This window comes from Solea solea, chromosome 19, assembly GCF_958295425.1.
Source record: "Solea solea chromosome 19, fSolSol10.1, whole genome shotgun sequence".
Classification (NCBI taxonomy): domain Eukaryota; kingdom Metazoa; phylum Chordata; class Actinopteri; order Pleuronectiformes; family Soleidae; genus Solea; species Solea solea.
Genome location: NC_081152.1, coordinates 19270046 through 19291494, shown reverse-complemented (window position 1 = coordinate 19291494; position 21449 = coordinate 19270046). Strand labels below are relative to the sequence as shown.

The 21449-nt window shown below is 41.7% G+C and overlaps 2 protein-coding genes across 3 annotated transcripts; one reads left to right on the top strand and one right to left on the bottom strand.

The window, feature by feature from the left end:
* The first annotated feature begins 713 nt into the window (after positions 1-713).
* Positions 714-6924, top strand: zdhhc12b (zinc finger DHHC-type palmitoyltransferase 12b). Of its 2 annotated transcripts, none has more exons than XM_058616757.1 (5): positions 714-1029; positions 1637-1776; positions 2943-3035; positions 4593-4759; positions 4838-6924. In XM_058616757.1, the coding sequence occupies exons 1-5, from the start codon at positions 933-935 to the stop codon at positions 5151-5153; spliced, it is 813 nt and encodes a 270-aa protein (XP_058472740.1). In that variant the 5' UTR covers positions 714-932; the 3' UTR covers positions 5154-6924. The 2 variants fall into 2 exon arrangements, with proteins under 2 accessions (XP_058472740.1, XP_058472739.1); XM_058616756.1 differs by having other exon boundaries at positions 2940-3035.
* On the bottom strand, positions 6921-20930 carry pkn3 (protein kinase N3). The gene is made up of 22 exons (XM_058616709.1): positions 20638-20930; positions 18252-18528; positions 17383-17552; positions 16024-16147; positions 15767-15918; positions 15001-15220; positions 14730-14912; positions 13717-13826; positions 12194-12337; positions 11939-12014; positions 11703-11859; positions 11402-11477; positions 11253-11314; positions 9938-10004; positions 9539-9630; positions 9202-9378; positions 8712-8774; positions 8549-8625; positions 8323-8465; positions 8121-8228; positions 7950-8030; positions 6921-7418 (listed from the first exon to the last, which is right to left on the bottom strand). Exons 1-22 carry the CDS (start codon positions 20656-20658, stop codon positions 7218-7220), a joined length of 2781 nt encoding a protein of 926 aa, XP_058472692.1. The 5' UTR covers positions 20659-20930; the 3' UTR covers positions 6921-7217.
* Positions 20931-21449: the final 519 nt, after the last annotated feature.

Here is a 21449-nt window from a genome sequence, read left to right as displayed (position 1 = left end):
CGGCGCTCACTGTGCCCGGCACAGAGCAGCGTTACCTCGGCCTGTCCTGATGAAATGATCCGCTGGCTCAGACGTCGCTGTCATTAGATGCTCGGTGTGATCCATAGATTTGTTGTTGACGTGTTATTTTGTTTTTAATGGAAACGTTTTGACCTGACAGTTTGAAGGTTTGTATATTAGTAATGTTTTATTTATTTTAACTTTGAATGTTAGATTTATATTAAAGTCGAGATTTATATTTAAATATAATATGTAAATATTAGATATGTATAGTATAGTATGTAGAGTAGTATATATTTGTACACGTACATATATGTCATACATACATATATATATATATACTACTCTACAAAGCTGTAATATATCTATTTTCCACATTGTATATTTTAATAGAAATAAATTAATAAATGAAGTTAAATATTTAAAATGTAAAAATAATAACAACATATATATGCATTTATTAAAAGTATTTCATATGTTCATTTATCAACACTGTAGGTGGCGGTAATGAGGCTGCAGCACTTGGCGCCAGCCACCATTCAAACAGCAGAACAATACATACATACTTGCATACTTGAGTATTGAGAAACAACCACATACTTGTGTACTCCCGTACTTGGTAAGTATATACTCCCAGCGTACTTCTCAAGTATATACTTCCCAAGTACGCAAGTACATACTTGCTTACTTGAGTATTGAGAAACGGCCACAGTTACCTGCTGTAGTAAAGCTCACCAAACACCGCGACAGTCACACGTCGTGTTTTACGGCTCGTGTTTCATTTAAACGTTCGCTTGAGTCGCGCGACACTCGAGGTGACATCATCTTCAGAGCGTTAGCATTAGCCTTAGCTCAGCCTAACAACAGCACCAGCAGCAGCAGCGGACGGACAGCAGCGGACGGACAGACTGACGCTCTAACATGCGAGGAACATGTTCAAGAATGTGTTCGGTTCCGGGTTTTTGGTGAGAACAGCTCATGTGATTCTGACATGGGTCGTCACTTTGATTCTGTTCCTCTACGACACGGGTAAGTTACGGTACTGCTCAGCTGTGTGTGTGTGTGTGTGTGTGTGTGTGTGTAGGAATGTACACTGAGTGTTATGTATGCGTTTGTGTATGTATGTATGTATATGTATATATTTAAATGTATGTTTGTGTGTCAAGGTATGTACATAAACTATATGTTGTCTTGTATGTGCGTTTATGTGTTATGTTGTCTGTGTGTATGCATCTGTGTATATGCAGTACAGTGTGTACTGTACTGTATGTGTTTGTGACATGTATGGTGGTTTGAATACATGTTTGTGTACTGTAAAAGAAATAGTACATAGCTATATGCACACACATTATTATGTAGGTGTGTGTGAGTGTGTGTGCATAGTATGTAAAATGTGTTTGTATACATGTATCATACAACATACGTATGTCTGTATGTGTCCATACATATGTATGTATATTTAGATGCATGTGGGATTTTTCTATTTGCAGTTCATGTAAACATAGTCTGAGTCATTCAGGTTTCCGTGGAAACATAGTCTTTGGTCTTAACTTCACCTGCTGTGTGAGGAGATGATGATGATGATGATGATAACAGTCATGATAATAAATTACTGTGTGTGTGTGTGCTTATGCAGAGCTGAGGAAACAGGAGGAGACAGGTCAGCTGGTCCAGCCCGTCCTCTTCGTCTTGCTCGTGCTCGTCTCTGTCCTCCTCTACTTTGCCGTCTCTCTGATGGACCCAGGCTTCATCCTGTCTGAAGACCGCCACCTACAGGTGATCTATGGTGATGAGCAGTGTTCCCGTCATGTGACCACTCTGTAGTGTCTCCTGTAATACTTTGTTCCTGGAGGATGTGGACACATCAGACCAGTGAGACCGGAGGTTCCCAAAGTCTGGGTCAGGAACCCACAGATGGGTCACCAGAGATTTTTTTTATGGTCCTAAAAAAATCCTGAATTTTACCAACCTTGTAGTAAAGGTTTATTTGTATATTTTTAATTTACCACAACACATTGTTTCCCAAATTAAAGTCATATTAGTAGTTTCAGATTTGGCAACAATTGGGTTTAAAGGGATAGATCAAGATTTTTTAAGTGTGGTTATATGAGGTACTTGTGCATAGTTGGTGTGTTACATACAAGTGACTGAACTCTGTGTTGATAAGCAGCAGTGGGTGGGGCTGATTTGAGCTTAGTGAAAACATGGCAGCAAAATAGAAAATTATCATAAAAAATTAAATAAATTATTTTTAGCAACAGCTGGGCTAAGAATATGTTTGGTGATTTATCTCACATTAAGACAGTGTTTTTCAAGAGTAAAGTGGAGTTAATGTGACTTTGTCAACCGCTCACTCTCCTGCACCAAAGTCCATAGAGAAAATCAGTGATTTTAGCTCATAGGAGACACAGGAGCTGCTGGTCCACTGCTGCCTCTTGTGGTCAGTTTGTGTCACAGAGGTAAATCTGACTTAAGGATTTCAAATATTGAAGTCACAAAATAACGCCTCTAAACTTTCTGACGGAGTCAGCAGTGGATCAACAACTCCTGTGTGTGGTGATGTAAAATCGATGATTTTCTCTATGGACTTTGGTGTTGGGCAGTGCCAGGTTTACAAAGCCACACAGACTTTCACTTTCTTGTTGATAAAAGCTGTCTGATGAGGAGATAAAGCTGTAAACATGTTATTAAGATAGTATATACTGTAACTGATGTACACCACTCCCACTCTGCACCCAGGTCAATAAGGAAAGCTAATGTTTTAACACCACAGAGCAGAGGAGTTGTTGATTCACCGCCTCCATGCCGTTCTAATGTGATATACATGACTTTAGTGTTTTGAAATCCTTTGCTCAGATTTAACCTCTTTTTGTGAATGAATAAGTCCTGAAAAAAGCTGGAACTGTAATTGAAACCAGGTTTGTGTTCTTTGTTATTAGCAGTTCACACTGGGAGTGACTGAGGAGCAGCAGGACATGATCCCGCCCACCACCAAACCCCTGCGACAGCGCCGCTGCGGTCACTGTCTGCTGCAGGTACGTCACCCACCACCTCCTCCTGTGGTTCTTTCACACTTTTCACATTTAGAACATAGGGAGGGGTTTATTCATCTGCAGAGATTTGTCTAAATCAAATAGAACCTTTCTCGAGAGTCCATTTGAGATCTTGTTTTATCAAGATAAGATGATTATTTAGCCATATTATTAAGCTAGTCGTGACGTTTTTCACTTTCACTGCAGATAATTTATTTTTTTATGTGTAGATAATAACTTTTCTCAGACAGCCCTCATCATGTGATCTGTGTTTATTCTTTTATGTTATGCCACTTCTCGTGTGGTTCTGAGTTGAAGTACCGCCCCCTTGCCTAAAGCCACTCCCACTTGCAGGTCCCCCCCTCCCCTCTTGCTCTTGTGATTTGAAATTAGGCAACATTATCATGTAATAATAATGTGCTTTAGCCAAATATTATTTATATTTTATTTGGAAAAATGCAGAACTACTTTACTACAAATCCGACTCACCAGCGTCACTATTTCATGACTCCTGAAGGTGGCGCTTATCACAGGGTGACGTGAATGGAAGTTAACGGTAGGATAGTGGTGAATAGAATGTGATATTTTTTATGTATGTATGTGTATATATATATATATATATATATATATACACATACATACATATGAATGTATGGAGTTTCCCGCTGCTATTGTCAAGTTTCTGTCATCTTGTTTAAAGTAAAAATCCGTTCTTGACACTTTTATAAAGTCAGTGTTGTTTTAGTGTAGTTTTTTGACTGACAGTGGAGGACGCTTGTCAAACATGAGCTGAACGTTTGCAGTAACAGTAGAAGAAGAAGTGAGGAGGGAAACAGGCAGACGCAGAGCGAGGCTTTAACTCATCATCTCAGGGTGAAATGTGACACCGGTCCCTCAGACGTATAGAATAACATCCGGCTCACACACCTATACAACCTGCAATAAACATGTGACATCACATGACATTCGGGTAAAGGGATAGTCTGCTTTTTTTTTGTTTTGTTTTGTTTTTTAAATTGTGGCTCTCAGCTTAATACTCTCTTCTGACTGGAAACTTTTTAAAGAGTTTTTAAAAACCACTCATCCATCGAGAAAATCAGCGTTTTTAGCTGACAGGGACACAGGAGCTGCCGTGTTTGGTTAATTTGTGTCACTTAGTTAAATCTTAAGGGAGGATTTGAAACACAGAAGTCACAAAATAACATGTTTGAACTTAAGTGATGGAGGCAGCAGTGGATGGACAACTCCTGTCTGCTGTGATGTCAAATCACTGATTTTCTCTATGGGGTTTGGTGCGGGAGAGTGAGCTGTTTCAAACGTGACACAAACTCTTGTTTTCTGTTGAAAAAAGCCCTTTAATAGCAAAGTCAAACAAGCAAAAGTATGTTTAAGATATTGTAGGCATAGATTTTATTAGATAAGCACTTTAAAAACCTCAAATAGTCACTTTAAGGCCTCGGCCTCCACTGGGAGTGAACAGACAGAAACGATTTGTTTATATTGTCAGCACTGACTTTTTTTAAAAACATTTCTTAACACAATGACTTTTATTCCAAGCAGCAGCCAATGAGATCAAAGCACTGTCAGACTTGTCAGCACTGCGTGCGTCGCTACGACCATCACTGCCCCTGGATCGAGAACTGCGTCGGCGAGAGGAACCACCGCTGGTTCGTGCTCTACCTGGCCGTGCAGCTGCTGGTGCTGCTGTGGGGGCTGCACGTTTCCTGGTGAGTCAATGATGTCATCAGTGGGCGGGCCAGGCGGGGTCGTCACCTCTCTCTCTCATCACTCGTTTGTTTCCACAGGACGGGTTTCAGCTACGCCCCCTCCTGGCAGCTGTGGCTCCGCACCAACGGCGTGCTGCTGGTGGTGGCGGCGCTGCTCGCGCTGCTGTCGCTTATCGTGCTGCTCCTGGTCTGTTCGCACCTGTACCTGGTCTCGCTCAACACCACCACCTGGGAGTTCATGTCCCGCCACCGCATCTCCTACCTCAAGCACTGCGGCGCCGACGAGAACCCGTTTGACCGCGGCACCGTTCGCAACCTGTGGGGTTTCTTCTGCGTGTGGGGCACCGTGGTGTGGGAGCAGGTCTACTTCAGGGAGGGCAGCGACCAGGTGTGAAGTCACACGCACGGACTTGACAAACAATGACTGGGTGCGTTTTTTTCCCCCCCTTTTCTCAGTGTTCCAGTTTTCCTTCCTCCCACCGGGGGGAGACACCAGCTCTGCATTGCTTAGACACAAATGTTCGCGGCACTTTACGATACTAACATGTGAGGCGTGTTACGTGTTCCTAAAATCGTGGGGAGCGGCTGAAGAAGAGTCGCTCCGGACATTTTTTTTCTTTGTTCCAATTGTTGTAAAAAAGTCGCAGTTTTCTTGGGTCTGATTTAAAAAAAATCCCGATATAGGATTCCAAGATGGCTGCCACCCGCACCCCTACTTTTACCGTTAATTGCACTTCTGTCGTAGACAAAGGAACTGTTCCATTTTACTACTACTACACTGTTTGTGTGAGCAAAGTACCGTGAAGTGCGTTTTTATATCGACTCTTATCGCTATCAATGGCTAACCTAAGATACGTCTGCGTCCGCACGTTTTCCTCCTCCCTCAGATTTCTCACCTGGAACGCAGACTAAACCCCTCTCGGTGTGACGTCCACTGTTAACTTGCGCTTTCTCCTGCCAGCAAACAAATGATTCATATTTGGTGAGTTGGGACCAACAGCTTGAATCAAGTGACCTTTAAAGGTGAAGCGATAGTCCACTTTCTCGTTTTACTCGCGTACAGCTACTGTCCTCCATTTCAGAGACATCTGGACATCAGAAGATTTGCCGCGCTTTATTTTGCAACGTCAACATATCGTGCAAATCCCTTGCTCCGTTCGTCGTACTAAAAACCTTTTTAAATTCCTTATCGACACCAAGTGGTACTGTGAAATCAAAAATGCAGTTTATTTGTAATAAAATAAGCACTAATTTATTTCTTTTTGCCATGAAACAACAAACAAACTGGTCAAAATACGATGATTTCCGCGTGGTGCGTAAATAAGTACCAGGATCTTCCGACGTAGTTAAGGAAGCACCAATAAAAGTTAGTTAGCGCGTTAACACAGGATATGATGTTTGAAATTAAGCTGATTTTAACGTTGATTCTTTGTTTTCTGAATTCTCTAGTTTTGTATCTCTCAAACTACTTTTGCCCGTCCTTGTATCTGATCATGTCTAGATGTCGCAGACTCCCGATCCGTTTTCTATTAGATTAGACATTTGTCCACATCGTTCGTATCTTTAAAAACATTTGCCCCAAACTTCTAGAAACTGAGGCTGAAAGTTGTGTCGCATGAACTCAGCTTAATATGAAGATATTAGATTAAACCTCTAACCTGATAAATGCACTAATATTTACTCTTAAATCGTTGTTTGTGGACGTTTCATATCTTCTCTTTTTTTCCCTCTTAACTATTTGAAGTTGTTGAATATTACTCTTTCGTGGTTTTTAGCGTTGACAGAAGTGAAACAGGGTCCAAACATCAGACGATAAAGTCTGACCAGCTATTTTATTTGTTTTAAAAACTTAAAAGTTCCCTGCTCTTTACTCCAACCTTTCATTGGACGGACAGCATTTAAAGCTATTTTATACTGTAAATACTTTTTAAGCTATTTAGGGAAAAACGTCTTTATAGATTTTTTACGTGTGCGTGTTTGAATAAATGAAGTGAAGCTGGAGAGCGACGCGTCGTTTCTGTTCCCCGTCGTGCAATAGAAACCTCGTCACAGCAATAAATGTGTTAAATTAAAGTAATTTCCCCTCTGGGTTTTATGCAATAATATCATGCAAATGTTTTTTGTTTTTTACTACAACGATCAATAAATTCATGTTTAAACATCCAGCAGAGGTCACATTTATTCGTTCATATTTCCTTCATGTTGTGTTTACACTTAAACAGGCTGGGTTTGAATCAAAGACGGTAAAAACAACTGCGTCTATTTGTTATACGTTCATCAACATGAGACGGATATAAAAGGTTTATATAATTAAATAGAAAAAGGTAGAGTTTTGTTGCCAGCGTGAGCAGGAGACACCACAGAGACGTCGAGGACGTGGTCCAGGGAAGAGGCAGTGTTGTCAGTTGGATGGGAGATAAATAAAAGCAGGAACTGGTACGAAGACGACGACTCGTCATCATCTCATGAAGGAGAAGTCAAAGTCAGCAAAGATCTCCTGTTGCTCGGCGGTGAGGACGCACGGTGTCCGTGGCAACGTGAGCACCGGCTTCAGGCGGGTGAACTCCTCGTCAAAGTTGCTGACATCCTGCGGCGCCTTGAGGGCGGGCAGGAACGGCGGCTTCAGCTTCTTGGCCAGCAGAGCGTCCCAGTTCATCCCCTGACGAGGCAAAATAGTGTTAAAAGGCTCAGTAAAACTAAAGATTTTAGCCTCTTATTCTACTCAGTGTAAGTCTAGGATATTTTAAGAATATGTTCACTGCTTTATTTCATCTTGAAATAGTGTTTTCCAACAGGAAAGTGAGGTTTGAGTGACTTTGTAAACTCCAAAGTCCATAGAGAAAATCAGCATTTTTAGCTCACAGGGACACAGGAGCTGCTGGTCCACTGCTGCCTCGTGTGGTCAGTTTGTGTCAATGTGGTAAATCTGACCAAAGTATTTCAACCACTGAAGTCACAAAATGACCCGTTTAAACTCAGCGATGGAGGCGGCAGTGGATCAACAACTCCTGTGTGCTGTGATGTAAAATCACAGATTTTCTCTGTGGACTTTGGTGCTGGGAGAGTGAGCGGCTTACAAACCGATACAAGCTTCAGTTTCCTGTTGCAAAAGGCTGTTTTACATCAAGATAAAGTGGTGAACATGTTCTCGATCTATCACTTTTCTACACTTTCTGTTAAAGTTCGTCACCTGGAAGAACTTCTGTCTCTTGATTCCCGCGGCGTCCTCCTCCCCGCCTCCGAGCCTCGTCTCCGGATTCTTCTGCAGCAGCTGGAGAACAACGACAAAGAGACGGAAGTGAGCGAGCGAGCGTAACCCTCGCGTCGTGAAGAGCTGAGGAACGTCGGGGAGGAGACTCACCTTCTGAATGAGCGACACGGACTGAGGAGAAAGGAAGCGAGGGAAGCGCACGTCGTCGTTGACGATGCTGTCGAACACCTCTTCTTCATCTTCACCTGGGAAAGGCGACTGAGAACAGAGAGAGTTATGGACTCCATGTTAGAAGAACATCTCACTCTGTGACTTGTGTAGGAGGCAGAGCCTGGACTGAGATCACACTGACCTCCCCCACCATCATCTCATAGACGAGGACGCCGAACCCCCACCAGTCCACGCTGCGCGTGTAGTTGTTGTCCGTCAGAACCTCGGGAGCCAGAAACTCCGGCGTGCCGCAGAACGTGGAGGTGCGATCTCCGTGGTCCATACCTGCAGAACCGCAGGTAAGACTACAGCCTCACACACAACGATGTTCTCACCGCGACATCACAGGAATTAAAAAAGGTTTTTACCTTCTTTACACAAACCAAAGTCTGCGATCCTGACGTAACCGTCCCCGTCCATCAGCAGGTTATCCAGCTTCAGATCCCTGATGAACACAAACACACCACGTGATGTCACGCACACTTCAAACAACAGTCATGATGATGATGATGACAGAAGAAGACGACGCACCTGTACACGATGCGGTTCTGGTGGAGGAACTCCAGACCCAGCAACACACACGACGAGTAAAACCTGAGGACAGTGAGACGTTAGGACAATACTCTGTGTGTCAGGCTTCCCACACATTGGTTGACATAAAATTCAAGGACTTTCCAGGACCAGTTCCCTTAAAATTCAAGGACTGAATGACACAGCTTAGGATGGGAGGACAACTTGTTATTTTCATTTCTCAGGCATCACGTCACCATTTGCGCTCTCTTGCTTAACTTTACTTGCTCGTTGTTCTGCGTGGAATCTCACGTCAACGGCGGACAGAGAGACAGTGGACAGTGTCCCCAACACGTTTGTCCTGTGTAGCCCTCAGTCTACATACATCAAGCAAGTATCAACTTCTTTCGCGCACAAAATTCAAGCACTTTTTAATGACCCATGTCTACCTTTTACAATCTTTCAAGGATTTCAAGGACCCATGGGACCACTGCTGTGTGTGTGCACTCACAGTGTCTGCTTCTCGGTGAAGATGCTGGTGTGAATGTGCGTCATGAGGTCTCCTCCCGGAGAGTACGCCATCACGAAGCACACGTGGTCCGCGGTCTGGAAGCAGCCGTGCAGGTTCACCAGGAAAGGATGACGCGAGGCGTTGATCACTTCAAAGATCCTGCGCTCACACATGAGGCTGAGACGCGGCAGCAAAAGTCAGGATTAGATAAAAACACACACTCGCAATGAGATGATTCCTCAAAAGAAGTGTATCCGACCTACAACGCTCAAGACCAAAACTTAAGGTAAGGTGATTTCAGTTTGACTTGATAGATTTATAGAAACAGTTTCCTCACCTGTCGACTTCGTCTCGCGTCACGATGTCTCCTTTCTTCAGAGCTTTGATGGCAAACAGTTTACCCGACTTCTTATACTCGGCCAGCAGCACCTGAAATGAGTGACAATCATTTAATAAGAACACTAGTAGTAAAATATGTTTATGTCTATAATTATCTTCAGAAAGATGCAGAGACACTTAAATACCTCCCTAAAACTGACACATTTTATTCAGGATTTGTCTGTTTCACTTAACGCAGTCACTATCCCTAACACTCTAAACTGAACTGTCCCTTTAAAGTTATTTGTCTTATACATTTCACAGACATGTGGACAGGAAGTAAAGGAGGAAGAGACTGATGGATGATGTCACAGTTTCTTGTTCAGATGTTAAAAAGGTCAACAGGTCACGACAGTACCTTTCCAAAGTGACCTCTGCCCAGCACTGAAATACATCTGAAGTCTTCCATCGTCAGAACTTCATCTCTGAAAACAGCACAAAGATTTGCGGTCAACAACAATTCTGACTTCTTAGTATACTGTGACTTTTTTTATCACATTTTGGACGTCTTAGTATTCTATGACTTTTTGACACATTTTGGACGTCTTGGTATTCTATGACTTTTTGACACATTTTGGACGTCTTACTATACTATAACTTTTTTTTGACACATTTGACGTCTTAGAATACTATGACTTTTTTTGACACGTTTTGGACGTCTTACTACACTTTTACTTTTTTATCTCACTTTGGACATCTTAGTATTCTATGACTTTTTTGACACATTTTGGACATCTTACTACACTGACTTTTTTTAATCACATTTTGGACGCCAAATATTTGACAAAAAATTTCATAGGTTAGTATGTTGTCCAAAATGTCACAAAAAAGTCATAGGTTAGTATGTTGTCCAAAATGTCACAAAAAAAGTCATACTTTAGGACGTTGTCCAAAATTTGTCAAAATGTCATAATTCAGTATGTCGTCCAAAATGCCACAAAAAAAGTCATACTTTAGTATGTTGTCCAAAATTTGACCAAAAAGTAATAGGTTAGTATGTCGTCCAAAATTTGACAAGTCATATTAAGTATGTTATCCAAAATTTGACAAAAAAGTAATACTTTAGTATGTTGTCCAAAATGTCACAAAAAAGTCATGCTTTAGTATGTTGTCCAAAATGTCACAAATGTGGTCTAATTTGGTCAAAATGAGGCAAAAAAGTTTGACAAAAAAGTCATGGATTGGTATGTCATCAAACATTTGACAAAAAATGACCAAAATTTGACAAAAAAGTAATTGGTTAGTATCACGTCCAAAATGAGAGAAAAGTCATACTTTATTATGCCGTTCAAAATGTCACAAAAAAGTCATAGGATAGTATGTCGTCCAAAATTTGACAAAAATGTCATACTTTAGTATGTCGTCCAAAATTTGACAAAAATGTCATACTTTAGTATGTCGTCCAAAATTTGACAAAAATGTCATACTTTAGTATGTCGTCCAAAATTTGATAAAAAGTAATACTTAAGAATGTCGTCCAAAATTTGACAAAAAGGCATACTTTATTAGGTGGTCGAAAATGAGGCAAAAAAGTCACGGGTTAGTATGTCATCAAAAATTTGACAAAAAAGTATGTCGTCCAAAATGAGACAAAAGTCACACTTTAGTATGTTGTCCAAAATGTCAAAAAAGTCATAGTATACTAATACATTTGACCACATTTAGTGACTCACTGTGACGATGAAATAATTGAGGGTTGACGTTTGGTCTTGGGGCTTCTGTTTTCACCAGGCGACTGAGAGAAAGTAAACAAAGAATTAAGAACAAACAGAATAAACACAGAGTTGGATCACGACTGTGTGACTGTTTCTGAGCTCTTTACCATCACAGAGTCTTTAAAGTTCTTTCTGGTTCGATGTGGAGATCCAGCAAAGTTCAGATTCATCACAGCAGTTTCTCTGAGACAAACAAACGTGTACAGTTTGCTCATCACTTCACTTTCACAAACATATACATTCCCATGTTCTCATTTCTTAATATTACACCATAACCATTTATAATGTCTTGTTAATCAGTTCCTCAGAAATGAGGTTCTGCCTCATTAGGACCAGGTTTTGGACCTAGTGAGGAAGGTAAACAAAGCACACACACACACACACACTGAGAGAGGAGACTGGTCTCACTGTGACTGGCCACTGGAGGACGACATGGATCCAGTTCCAGTTAAAGGTGGACTCATTGGTTCCAGGGAGTTGCAGGGAGGGGGCAGGATGCTCATCATCAGACGACCCCACGTGGCAAAGTTCATGTTCATCTGAGCAGCGCGCAGGAAATTCTTCCCTGTTTAAACAATAAATATATGTACGATAAAAAGATGAAAATGACATGTGATATATAATCCAGTTAGTTTCTATTTTACCCTTCTCTTTGGGGAAGATTCTCCTTTGCCTCTGGAGATTGGAGTGACGCTCGATGACAGGTTTGATAAACGTCACCTGGAAAAAGATCACAGGAGACAATATGTGATCTTTTGTCCCACAACAGGGACATGTACGTTGCAAGACAGACAACCACACTTTAAGCTAATAAATTATATGAAAAAAAAACAAAAAAACTCTGAACTATCCCTTGAAGTATAATTCATATGGTGAAGTAGGAAACGTGTGTTGAGCACCTCGATGAAGAGGATGCCCTGAGGCTCGAGCTGCAGACACATGCCGTGACGCTGGTTGTCCAGGAAGTCCTCGAGCCGCAGGAACTTCACGCCACTCAGCGCTCGCCAGTCTTTCCAATAAACCGCGATCTCCAGCTCCCTGGACTACAAGACAAATATGGTTAAGACACAGCAAACACGTGGAAACTTCAGTTTGTGTTGTGTGGTGAAAAACGCTCGCTCTCCCACACCAAAGTCCAAATCCAAATCAGCGATTTAAGCCCACAGGGACACAGGAGCTGCTGGTCTACTGCTGCCTCTTGTGGTCAGTTTATGTCACTGAGGTGAATCTGAATAAAGGATTTCAAGCACTGAAGACCCAAAAATAACACATTTGAACTTACTAATGGAGGCATCAGTGGGTCAACAACTCCTTTGTGCTGTGATGTAAAAACACTGATTTTCTCTATGGACTTTGGTGCAGGAGAGTGAGCAGTTTTACAAAAATGACAAAATATTGAGTTTTCTGTTGGAAAAGACCATCAAACAGTGAGATAAAGATATAAATATGATGTTGTTAAGATGACACAGACTTAATCTGTGTGTTTCAGTGTCCAGAGCTTCAGCAGCAGTTCTTTCATGTCACGTCAGTGTCAACCGTGAGAATGACAGAACATTTAATACTCAAGTATTAAGCAGGGATGATGCTACAGAGAATGTGTGTGTGTGTGTGTGTGGTTAAATCCAGATTATTACAAATGTCAAGAGGATTAGTGATGAGATTACACAAACAGAGCAGAGGTTTGAGACCATCAGAGACACAGACAGCCAGAGCTGTGAGTGATCTCACGCTGGTAACAGATGATCAAAAACAGTATAAATACTTTGACAGCTTTGGCTCCACCCACAGGTATCTCTGTACTGAGGCATAAACCCTGTTCAGGTCTGGTTTTCAACATCCACCCTGTTCTCAGTCTGTCCTGAATATGTCCTCACATCTAAAACAGTTTCCTTATTTGAACACACACACCTCTGTACACCAGTGTGTATTTGAATAAAGGGTGGGGAGGAGTCACATCAGATCATGTGGCCACAGGAGTAAATATTTTATCCTCAAATGTTTTGATACTTATTTTTTTAATAATTGAAACAAGTTTGTCAGATTTTTCAGCTTCTTAAATGTGAATATTTTCTGGTTTCTTTGCTCCAGATAATGAAAAAAAATCATTGGAACTGTATTGTTTTGGTTTGTGGACAAAATAAGAACATCCTCATTTCCAGGTTTTTCTGACATTTTATGGTCCAAAAGATAATAACCAAATGAGTAGTCTAAAGGAGACACATCCAGGACACATTTTAATACCAGGTGTGAACAGTCATACGTAGCACTATCAACATGTGATGGGATGTTAATACCAGCTCCAAACATGGCCATAAAAACTCAGAGCAAACTAAATATGGAGGTTTCTCTTGAATAAACAGATATTCATATTCGTAGCGAGATCATGTTTAGTTTAAACTGGACACTCGGCTCAGTCACTCACTCTCTCCAGCTCGACGCTGAAGCTCTGACCCCAGGCTTCTTTACCCAGCTGTCTCCAGTGAGTGTTGCCTACGATCCTGTTGTCCACCTTCAGCACGGCGCTGACTTCAGCTGACACACAAAACAGGAGAACTGGTCAGCACAAAAACACCCGTGACCTTCATCACCTTCAAAACAGAGGCAGCCGTGTAGGTGTAGCTAGAAAATGCTCGAGGTGTCATTAAACATCTGAACAAAGAGGTGACGTTTTTGATATTATGATGTACTAATTAAACTTTTGCTAGGATTTTACAATTCCCAACAGCTGACTGCATTATGACAGACAGGGTCTCAAAAGTCTGGGCTCACTTTGTCAAAATTTGTTAAAAATGCAGCAATTACGACAAATAAACGTGAGAGCGTGTTTACCATTAGAGAGGGGGGGAGGGGGTAGAGGCGGGGAGAGAGAGAGAGAGAGAGAGCAAAACAAAAACACAAATATTGGAAAATGCAGTGGAATAAGTGCGATAAAGCAGTATTAAGATATTGTAGTCTTGAAGGTCCAGTGTATAAGAATTAGTGACACCTAATGGTGAGACTGCACACAACCCTTCACGTTTCTGCTTAAAAATGTGAAAACACGCAAAACACGGCAGCACAAGACAGCGGCATCTATAAAACAAGGCCCTTTCCTCAAGAACAATAGTGTAAAACTTGGAAAAACCAAACAGCGATAACACCTACACACATTTACTTACGGGTAGTAGATTCTGTCATTAAACATTACTATATGTTACACACTGGACCTTTAAGTTGATGCAAATTTCATTATTTTATTAAAGTGGATAAAAATCAGTTCTTTTACACTGAGCTCACACCCGCCACACAAAGACCACACTCACCTGCATATAACACACTGAGAATGACTTCATATAACAATTCAAAAACCCTGAACTATCCCTTTAAACAAACCACTACATGTGTTATTTCCCTGAGAATCTAAATGTAACAACAAAGAGTTGAACATCGACTCACAGGAAAGTTCGTCAGTCTTGCTCGTCTTGCCGTTGACGCTGCGTCCCGATAGGCCGGCCCTCACCCTCAGAGACTTCCCCTCGGAGACGCCCCCCGGTGTCCCCGCGACGCTGGTCACGCGATCGCGACCCGGAACGGACTCGAGCAGGTCCTGACAGCCCATCAAACACACGTCCAACCGACCTGAGACACAAACATTCCTCTCATTTACCAAGTCAGGGTGAAGAGGAACGTTCGTCTACGGGGAGGAAACGAAACGATGAAAAGCAACCTGTCAGACTGGCGGGTTTGAAGAAGGACGACGCGTAGGACAGGGACGGAGGGTCGGACAACTTCTTCGGCGTGCCGCCAGAAAGGGAGGCTCCCGACGACAGGACCTCCTCGATGGCGGCGCGTTTAGGGTGATCGTGGGGTAGTTCACTCAAACGTCTCTCCAGAGACAAACGCAACAGCTCCACCTTCTGACAGGACTCCTGCATCCGTCCCTGAGCCTGAGGGACACACAGGTCACAGACAGGTCACAGACAGGTCACAGACAGGTCACAGACAGGTCACAGATTAACAACTCTTGGACTGTGGTTGTATGAGGTACTGACACATAGTGAGCGTCCTCTGGTCCAGGACCAGAACCAGCCTGAGACACAGACTTTCCAGCACCAAAGTCCATAGAGAAAATCAACCATTTTACACCACAGCTCACAGGAGTTATAGATCCACTGCTGCCTCTATCAGTAACTTCAAATGTGTTATTTTGTGACTTCAGCATTCCAAATCCTTTGTTTAGATTAACCTCAGTGACACAAATGTACCAAACAAGGCAGCAGTCGACCAGCAGCTCCTGTTTCCCTGCAAGCTAAAAACGCCTATTTTTTCTATGGACTTTGGTGTAGGGGGGTGAGCCGTTTACAAACGAGCGACACAAACTTTGGTTTCCTGATGGAAACGCCAGAGTAATATTGAGATAAAGTGCATCAAAGACATAAGCTGAACCCTGAACTATAACCTTCAACACCTGGCGTGACCCAGCTCGTGCTCACCTCTGCCAGGATGCGTCGGTCCTGGATCTTCTGCGCACTCAGCTGCTTCTCCACATTCCTGGCGCCCTCGGCGACGGCCGCCTCGATCTTGGCGTGGTGCACGAGCTCGGCCACTCGCAGCTCCAGATGACTGATCATGTCCACGGCAGGACCTGAAGACACAGACGAACGATCAGAGACAGACAGAAGCAGCGTTGACAGACATGATCACGGCGTTTCTATTAACTGTATAATATACTTTGTTCATATTACTTTACCATGTGACCTTTCACACCCTTCGTTTCGGCCTTGACCGACTTTGATGATCTGCATCCGCAGCAGCTCGATCTTGGTGCGACTGTCCTGCAACATCTGCTGCGCCGTGGACAACATCTTCCTGTCCTGAGACACAGGAGACCACGCAATGTCACTAGCACTGGGTATTGATTAAAGGGTTTTCAATAATACAGTATCAATACTGATTCCTGAATGCACTTTATAAACAGCTGTTTTTAAATGTGTATGTACAGTTGAAAGTTTACATACACTATATAAAAAGACACATATGCTTTTTTTCCTCACTGTCTGACATGAAATCATCATTTGGTAAACAGACCTAAAACAGGAAAAGTGATTGTCTGATTTCATGTCAGACAGTGAGAAAAAAAGCATGTGTCTTTTTATATAGTGTATGTAAACTTCTGGTTTCAACTGTATGTTCTGTATATGTATAAGAGAGTATGTATGTGTATGTCTTTTATGTAACTTCTGTATTTTTTTTGAGCTCTCATGTCCCTATGTTTATTAATAATATGTATTGTCCTTTTCCTTAAATAAATCTTAAAAATATTTTTTTCTTTTTCTCTACCAATTTAATTAAAACAAACAAAAACATCACATTACAGTAAAATTCTTTGATTCTCACTGACGCTGAGATTAACTAATTTAGAAATGTATGTACATATATATACACACTCACACACACATATATGTATATACACACACAAGCACACATATATATATATATATATATATATATATATATATATATATATATATATATATATATATACACATATATATATATATATATATATATATAATATACTTTAAATATGATATCAAATGACAACACACTTTTAATATAAGGTGATACAGAGCAAGTTCAATACCACAAAGGTGCTGAAATTCGATACCCAGCTCTATTCATCACAACAGTGCAGCAGCAGCAGCAGGAGCAGCAGGTAAACAGTGCCACGTCAGCATCTTGTGTGGGACTTTGTCAGGACCAGTAGTCCTCATGGAGACCAAAACCTGGTCCTAATGTGACATAACCTCATTTCTGAAGAAGTTAAGTTTGGAACCAAGATTTGGATTGTGGTTAGGTTAAGATAAGGGTTAAGCATTAACTGGTTATGATTAGAGATAAGGCTTTTTTTTCAGCTGTCCAAAATGAATGGATGACAAAGTGTCATAAGAAGACTAGCAGCATAAACATGGTTGTGAGTGTATGACTATCTTCACAAGGACCAAAAAGAAAAACGTAGAAACCATAAGAAAAGAGAGTAGCTGGTCCTCACGACTCTAAATGGCTTTACCAGGGTTAAGACCGTGGTTTTAAGGGTCAGAAACTGTACCTTGACTGAGCCATTAGTGTACGTCTGGATCATGTTCTCTGCTCCCTGTTTGACTTTGGTTTCCATGGTGAGCTGCTTCTTCAGAGTTCTGACTCGACTGGCCAGCGGTGACGTCACTTCCTCCCACTGACACGACTCCGTCGACTGTCCGTCGACTTCGTCCGGGCAGCCTGAGCACAATTCATCACACAACAACAACAACGATGATGATGATGACGTTAGTATTAGAGTAACAGCACCGTTAAAAACACGCTCGTTATTTGATTTGATCATGATTCAGAGGCAATGACTGCCAATGCATCGGTGAAAACAGCTACTTTAATGGTGTATAAATTAATGAAGTTCCTTGAGTGAATAGAGTGATTTAGTCTTCTGCTAGTTCTGTGTTATTTCATAAGTAATCTACATCATGTCTATTTAATCTTAAGACTATTTTAATGGAACCCGTGCAGAGGCAAATAGATACAGATGGCTCACGTGAAAAATTATTTTGGATTATCGTTCAACAGAAAAATCTCAATGTCAGTTTTCTGTTTCAGGAAAATAATTTAATAAAGAAATAAAAGGTGAAATAGAACATGACAATTATACTTAAGTTATAATCTTTGTTTCCGGGTGTGTTTTCTTACATTTGTCACTTCTCCATGAGGACCAGTAGTCCTCATGGAGACTAACTGGTTATGCTTATGTTTAGAGGTAAGGCTTTGTTTAGTCTGTACAAATAAATTTAGAGAACAAGAAACCAACACACCTATCTTTGCGAGGACACTATGACCTTGTGTGGATATAATGTCAACTTTAAAGGGCCTGGTTTTGGGTTAGGTTTAGAATAATGTGAGGGTTCAGGTTCAGGAGGTTCTCTCAGTCACCTGTGTTGTTGGCTCTCTCCGTGGTCATGGACCTGGCATTGAGCTCCAGTAGTTCCCAGTGCAGTTTGTCCAGTTTGCGGCTTGAGGCCCTCAGCTGTCCCTCCACGTCCGCCGCACTCTTGCGGTTGGTGACGGCTCGCCGCATCCGCTCGGCCGCTTCCTTGATCTTCAGCTCGCGCTGGATCTCCTGCCTGAGCATTGTACGGGCGTCCTCCAACCGCTGCTGAAACTCTGGGTCCAGAATATCCACATCATCCAGACTCTGCATGTTTCCATTCTAATAAAAAAATAATAATATGCACAATAATCTCTGAGTGATGCGTTTGTCTCTATTACATCATAATAACAAACTTTGTCCTTAGGTTTCTGAAGCAGGAACCACGGGAAACACAGGTTATGATTATGAAATATAATAAAGCTCACGTCTACATTATCTTCAGGATACGTTCACTACTTCATCTTGCTGTTAGTAAACCTGTTCAGTGAGGAAACTGAATTTTGAGTCACTCTGTAAACTGCTCCCACTCCCACACCAAATTCCAAAGAGAAAATCAGCGATTTTAGCTGGAGGGGCCACAGGACCTGCTGGTCTACTTCTGTTTTGGTTGGTTACTTTGTGTCACTAAGGTAAATCAGAGCAAAGTATTTCAAACACCGAAAACACAAAATAGCACATTTTTAGCTTAGTGATGGGAGGCAGCAGTGGATCGACAATTCCTGTGTGCTGTGGTGTCAAAATCACAGATTTTCTCTATGGAGTTTGGTGCAGGAATGTAAGAAAGTTACAAAGTTACACAAACTTCAATTTACTGCTGGAAGAGCCCGTCTAACCATGAGATACAGCAGTGAATATATCCTATGATATCGTAGACCAAAGCTGATGTGGATTTCGTGAGGTGAGCCTTTTGTTAAGTGGCTAAAATGTGCGTTTCTTTGCATCCCTGCTTGCAAACCTTATAAAACCACACTTCAAAAAGCCTGAATTAGCCCTTTAAACCAAGAGAGCAAGAGCAACAAATGACACAATGCCGCCACCTTCTGTGTTCATCCTACTATAGCAGAATGTAGATCAGCTTTGTCCAGACAGCCTCCACATATCTGAATTTTTACACATCTAAATGTATTTAATTAATTATTTATTTATTCATTTAATGTCTGAATGTGAACTGCTATTTTTTTTTTTTTTTTTTTAAATCAGTGGAAGCAAACAACCTCAAAGTTGTAATTTAAGTAAGTTTAGGTTGTTGTTTTTCGATCTTGACATAATCATGTGAGAGAAGAGCGGGCTGAACTGAGATAAAAGGAGCCGCAGGGTTAAAAAAACAGCAGGCGTAGTTTCTGTCCTGGACCAAAACCACAGGCACGAGTCACAGTTACGAGATTAATTTTGTGTTTTCACAACAAAAACAAAGCTTCCATGAACCTGAAACTTAAAATCTACTGTCACCGGTCTGGGTTTCTCATGTCTGTCTGTCTATTCATATCTATAGGTATTATCCTCTGTATTGTCTGACAGACACACCTCCTGTCATTCAAAACAACTGCAGTCCCCTGGAGGAACATTTGCATCCCAGTGAGTAATGGCCAACACCCTGCTTTTAAAGGTGCAGTAGGCATGACCATTTGTGCTTATTCATGAATAATTCCATAACAATCTTTAATCATAATCTGAGCAAGAACTATACTTCTTCTGCTTCTCCTCAGACTCTGAGAGAGGGCGCCTCCTACTGGCTGTTTGGGTCAAGAGCTGTACGTAAACGATCACTGTTACAACATTGATACAGAATAAGACACATAATCTGACACAGAAGACAGGCCACTTTACTGAAGGCTCACCTGGTAAAAATCTCCATCATTTTAAACCTATGACATCTTCAGAATATGTTCACTGTTTAATCTCATTGTTAGGACAGACTTCATCTGACAAGAAACTCAACAAGAATGATGTTTTTCCTCAAAGGTGGCACACATAAAAACCCCTGAACTACCCCTTTAAAACAGTGTTTACCCAACTATCAACTTCGAAAATATGCCAAACCAATAGTGACAACAGCAAATGTGTGCACAACATAACTTTTTTTTGCTGCCATTTTCATATTAGGTGAAATGACTTTGGGCAGGTAAATAGGTCATTTTGTGTAAATTCGGGCATGTTTTTTGTCAGATTTAAATGGTTGTTCCGGTGTTCTTCAGCTGTTTTCTCGGCAGGTGTAGGAACTGTGAGAAGCAGCAAACAAGACAAACCGGAAAATCCAGCACGGCGTCCCGTCGTTCCTTCACTGACCAACCCGAGAATCAGGTGAGTCCGTGACGGAAGTTGTTGGGAGTAAATTTGCCACCTGACGATGATTATTATTATCATTAATTTGTCTAAAAATTAACTCACCTGTTGAGATGAACCTGACATGGCGGACGTCAGCTGGGCATCCACGGTCCTGACGCGCGCGTGCACACACACACACACACACACGGAGTCTGGCTGGTCCGAGTAAAACGGCTCCGGGCTGCTGTTAACTCAGTTAGCTTAGCTTATCTTATCTTACTTAGCTTCACCAGCAGCGACATGAGAAATGAAGACTGTCCACCTGCTCTTCACCGCGGACTTAGCTGCTCATCGTGACTGCTGATCCCAGGAAAAGTTTGAATCCAGGTAAACTGACGTCAGTGGACAGCGGAGGGATTGGACGGTGTTTCCGTGACGTCAGGAAGTAACCGCGAGCAAATCACCGTCGACTATTCAGTGCACCTGTCGAGGTTTCCTACTGATGCGTTCAGGTACCTGAACTGAGCTAAACTAAGCTAAACTTAACAAAAAAAAAAAATTTGGACGTAACTAAAAAAAGAAGTACAATAAAATGAAATAAAAAAGTCAGTCAGTTCAATCATCTACCGCTTTATCCTCCACCAGAGGGTCACGGGGGGTGCTGTGCCAATCTCAGCTACATCGGGCGATAGGCAGGGTACACCCTGGACAGTTCGCCAGTCCATCGCAGGGCCACACACAGATAGAGACAAACAACCATTCACTCTCACACTCACTCCTATGGTCAATTTAGAGTGTCCAATTTACCTAATCCCTGAAATAAAAAAGTAAATAAGAAAAAACCCAAAACCTAATTGAACAATATTATTTTAGACAAATCACAGTAAATAAAACAAAAACAAATTAGCAAGACTATTTTGGACCAAAAACATTCC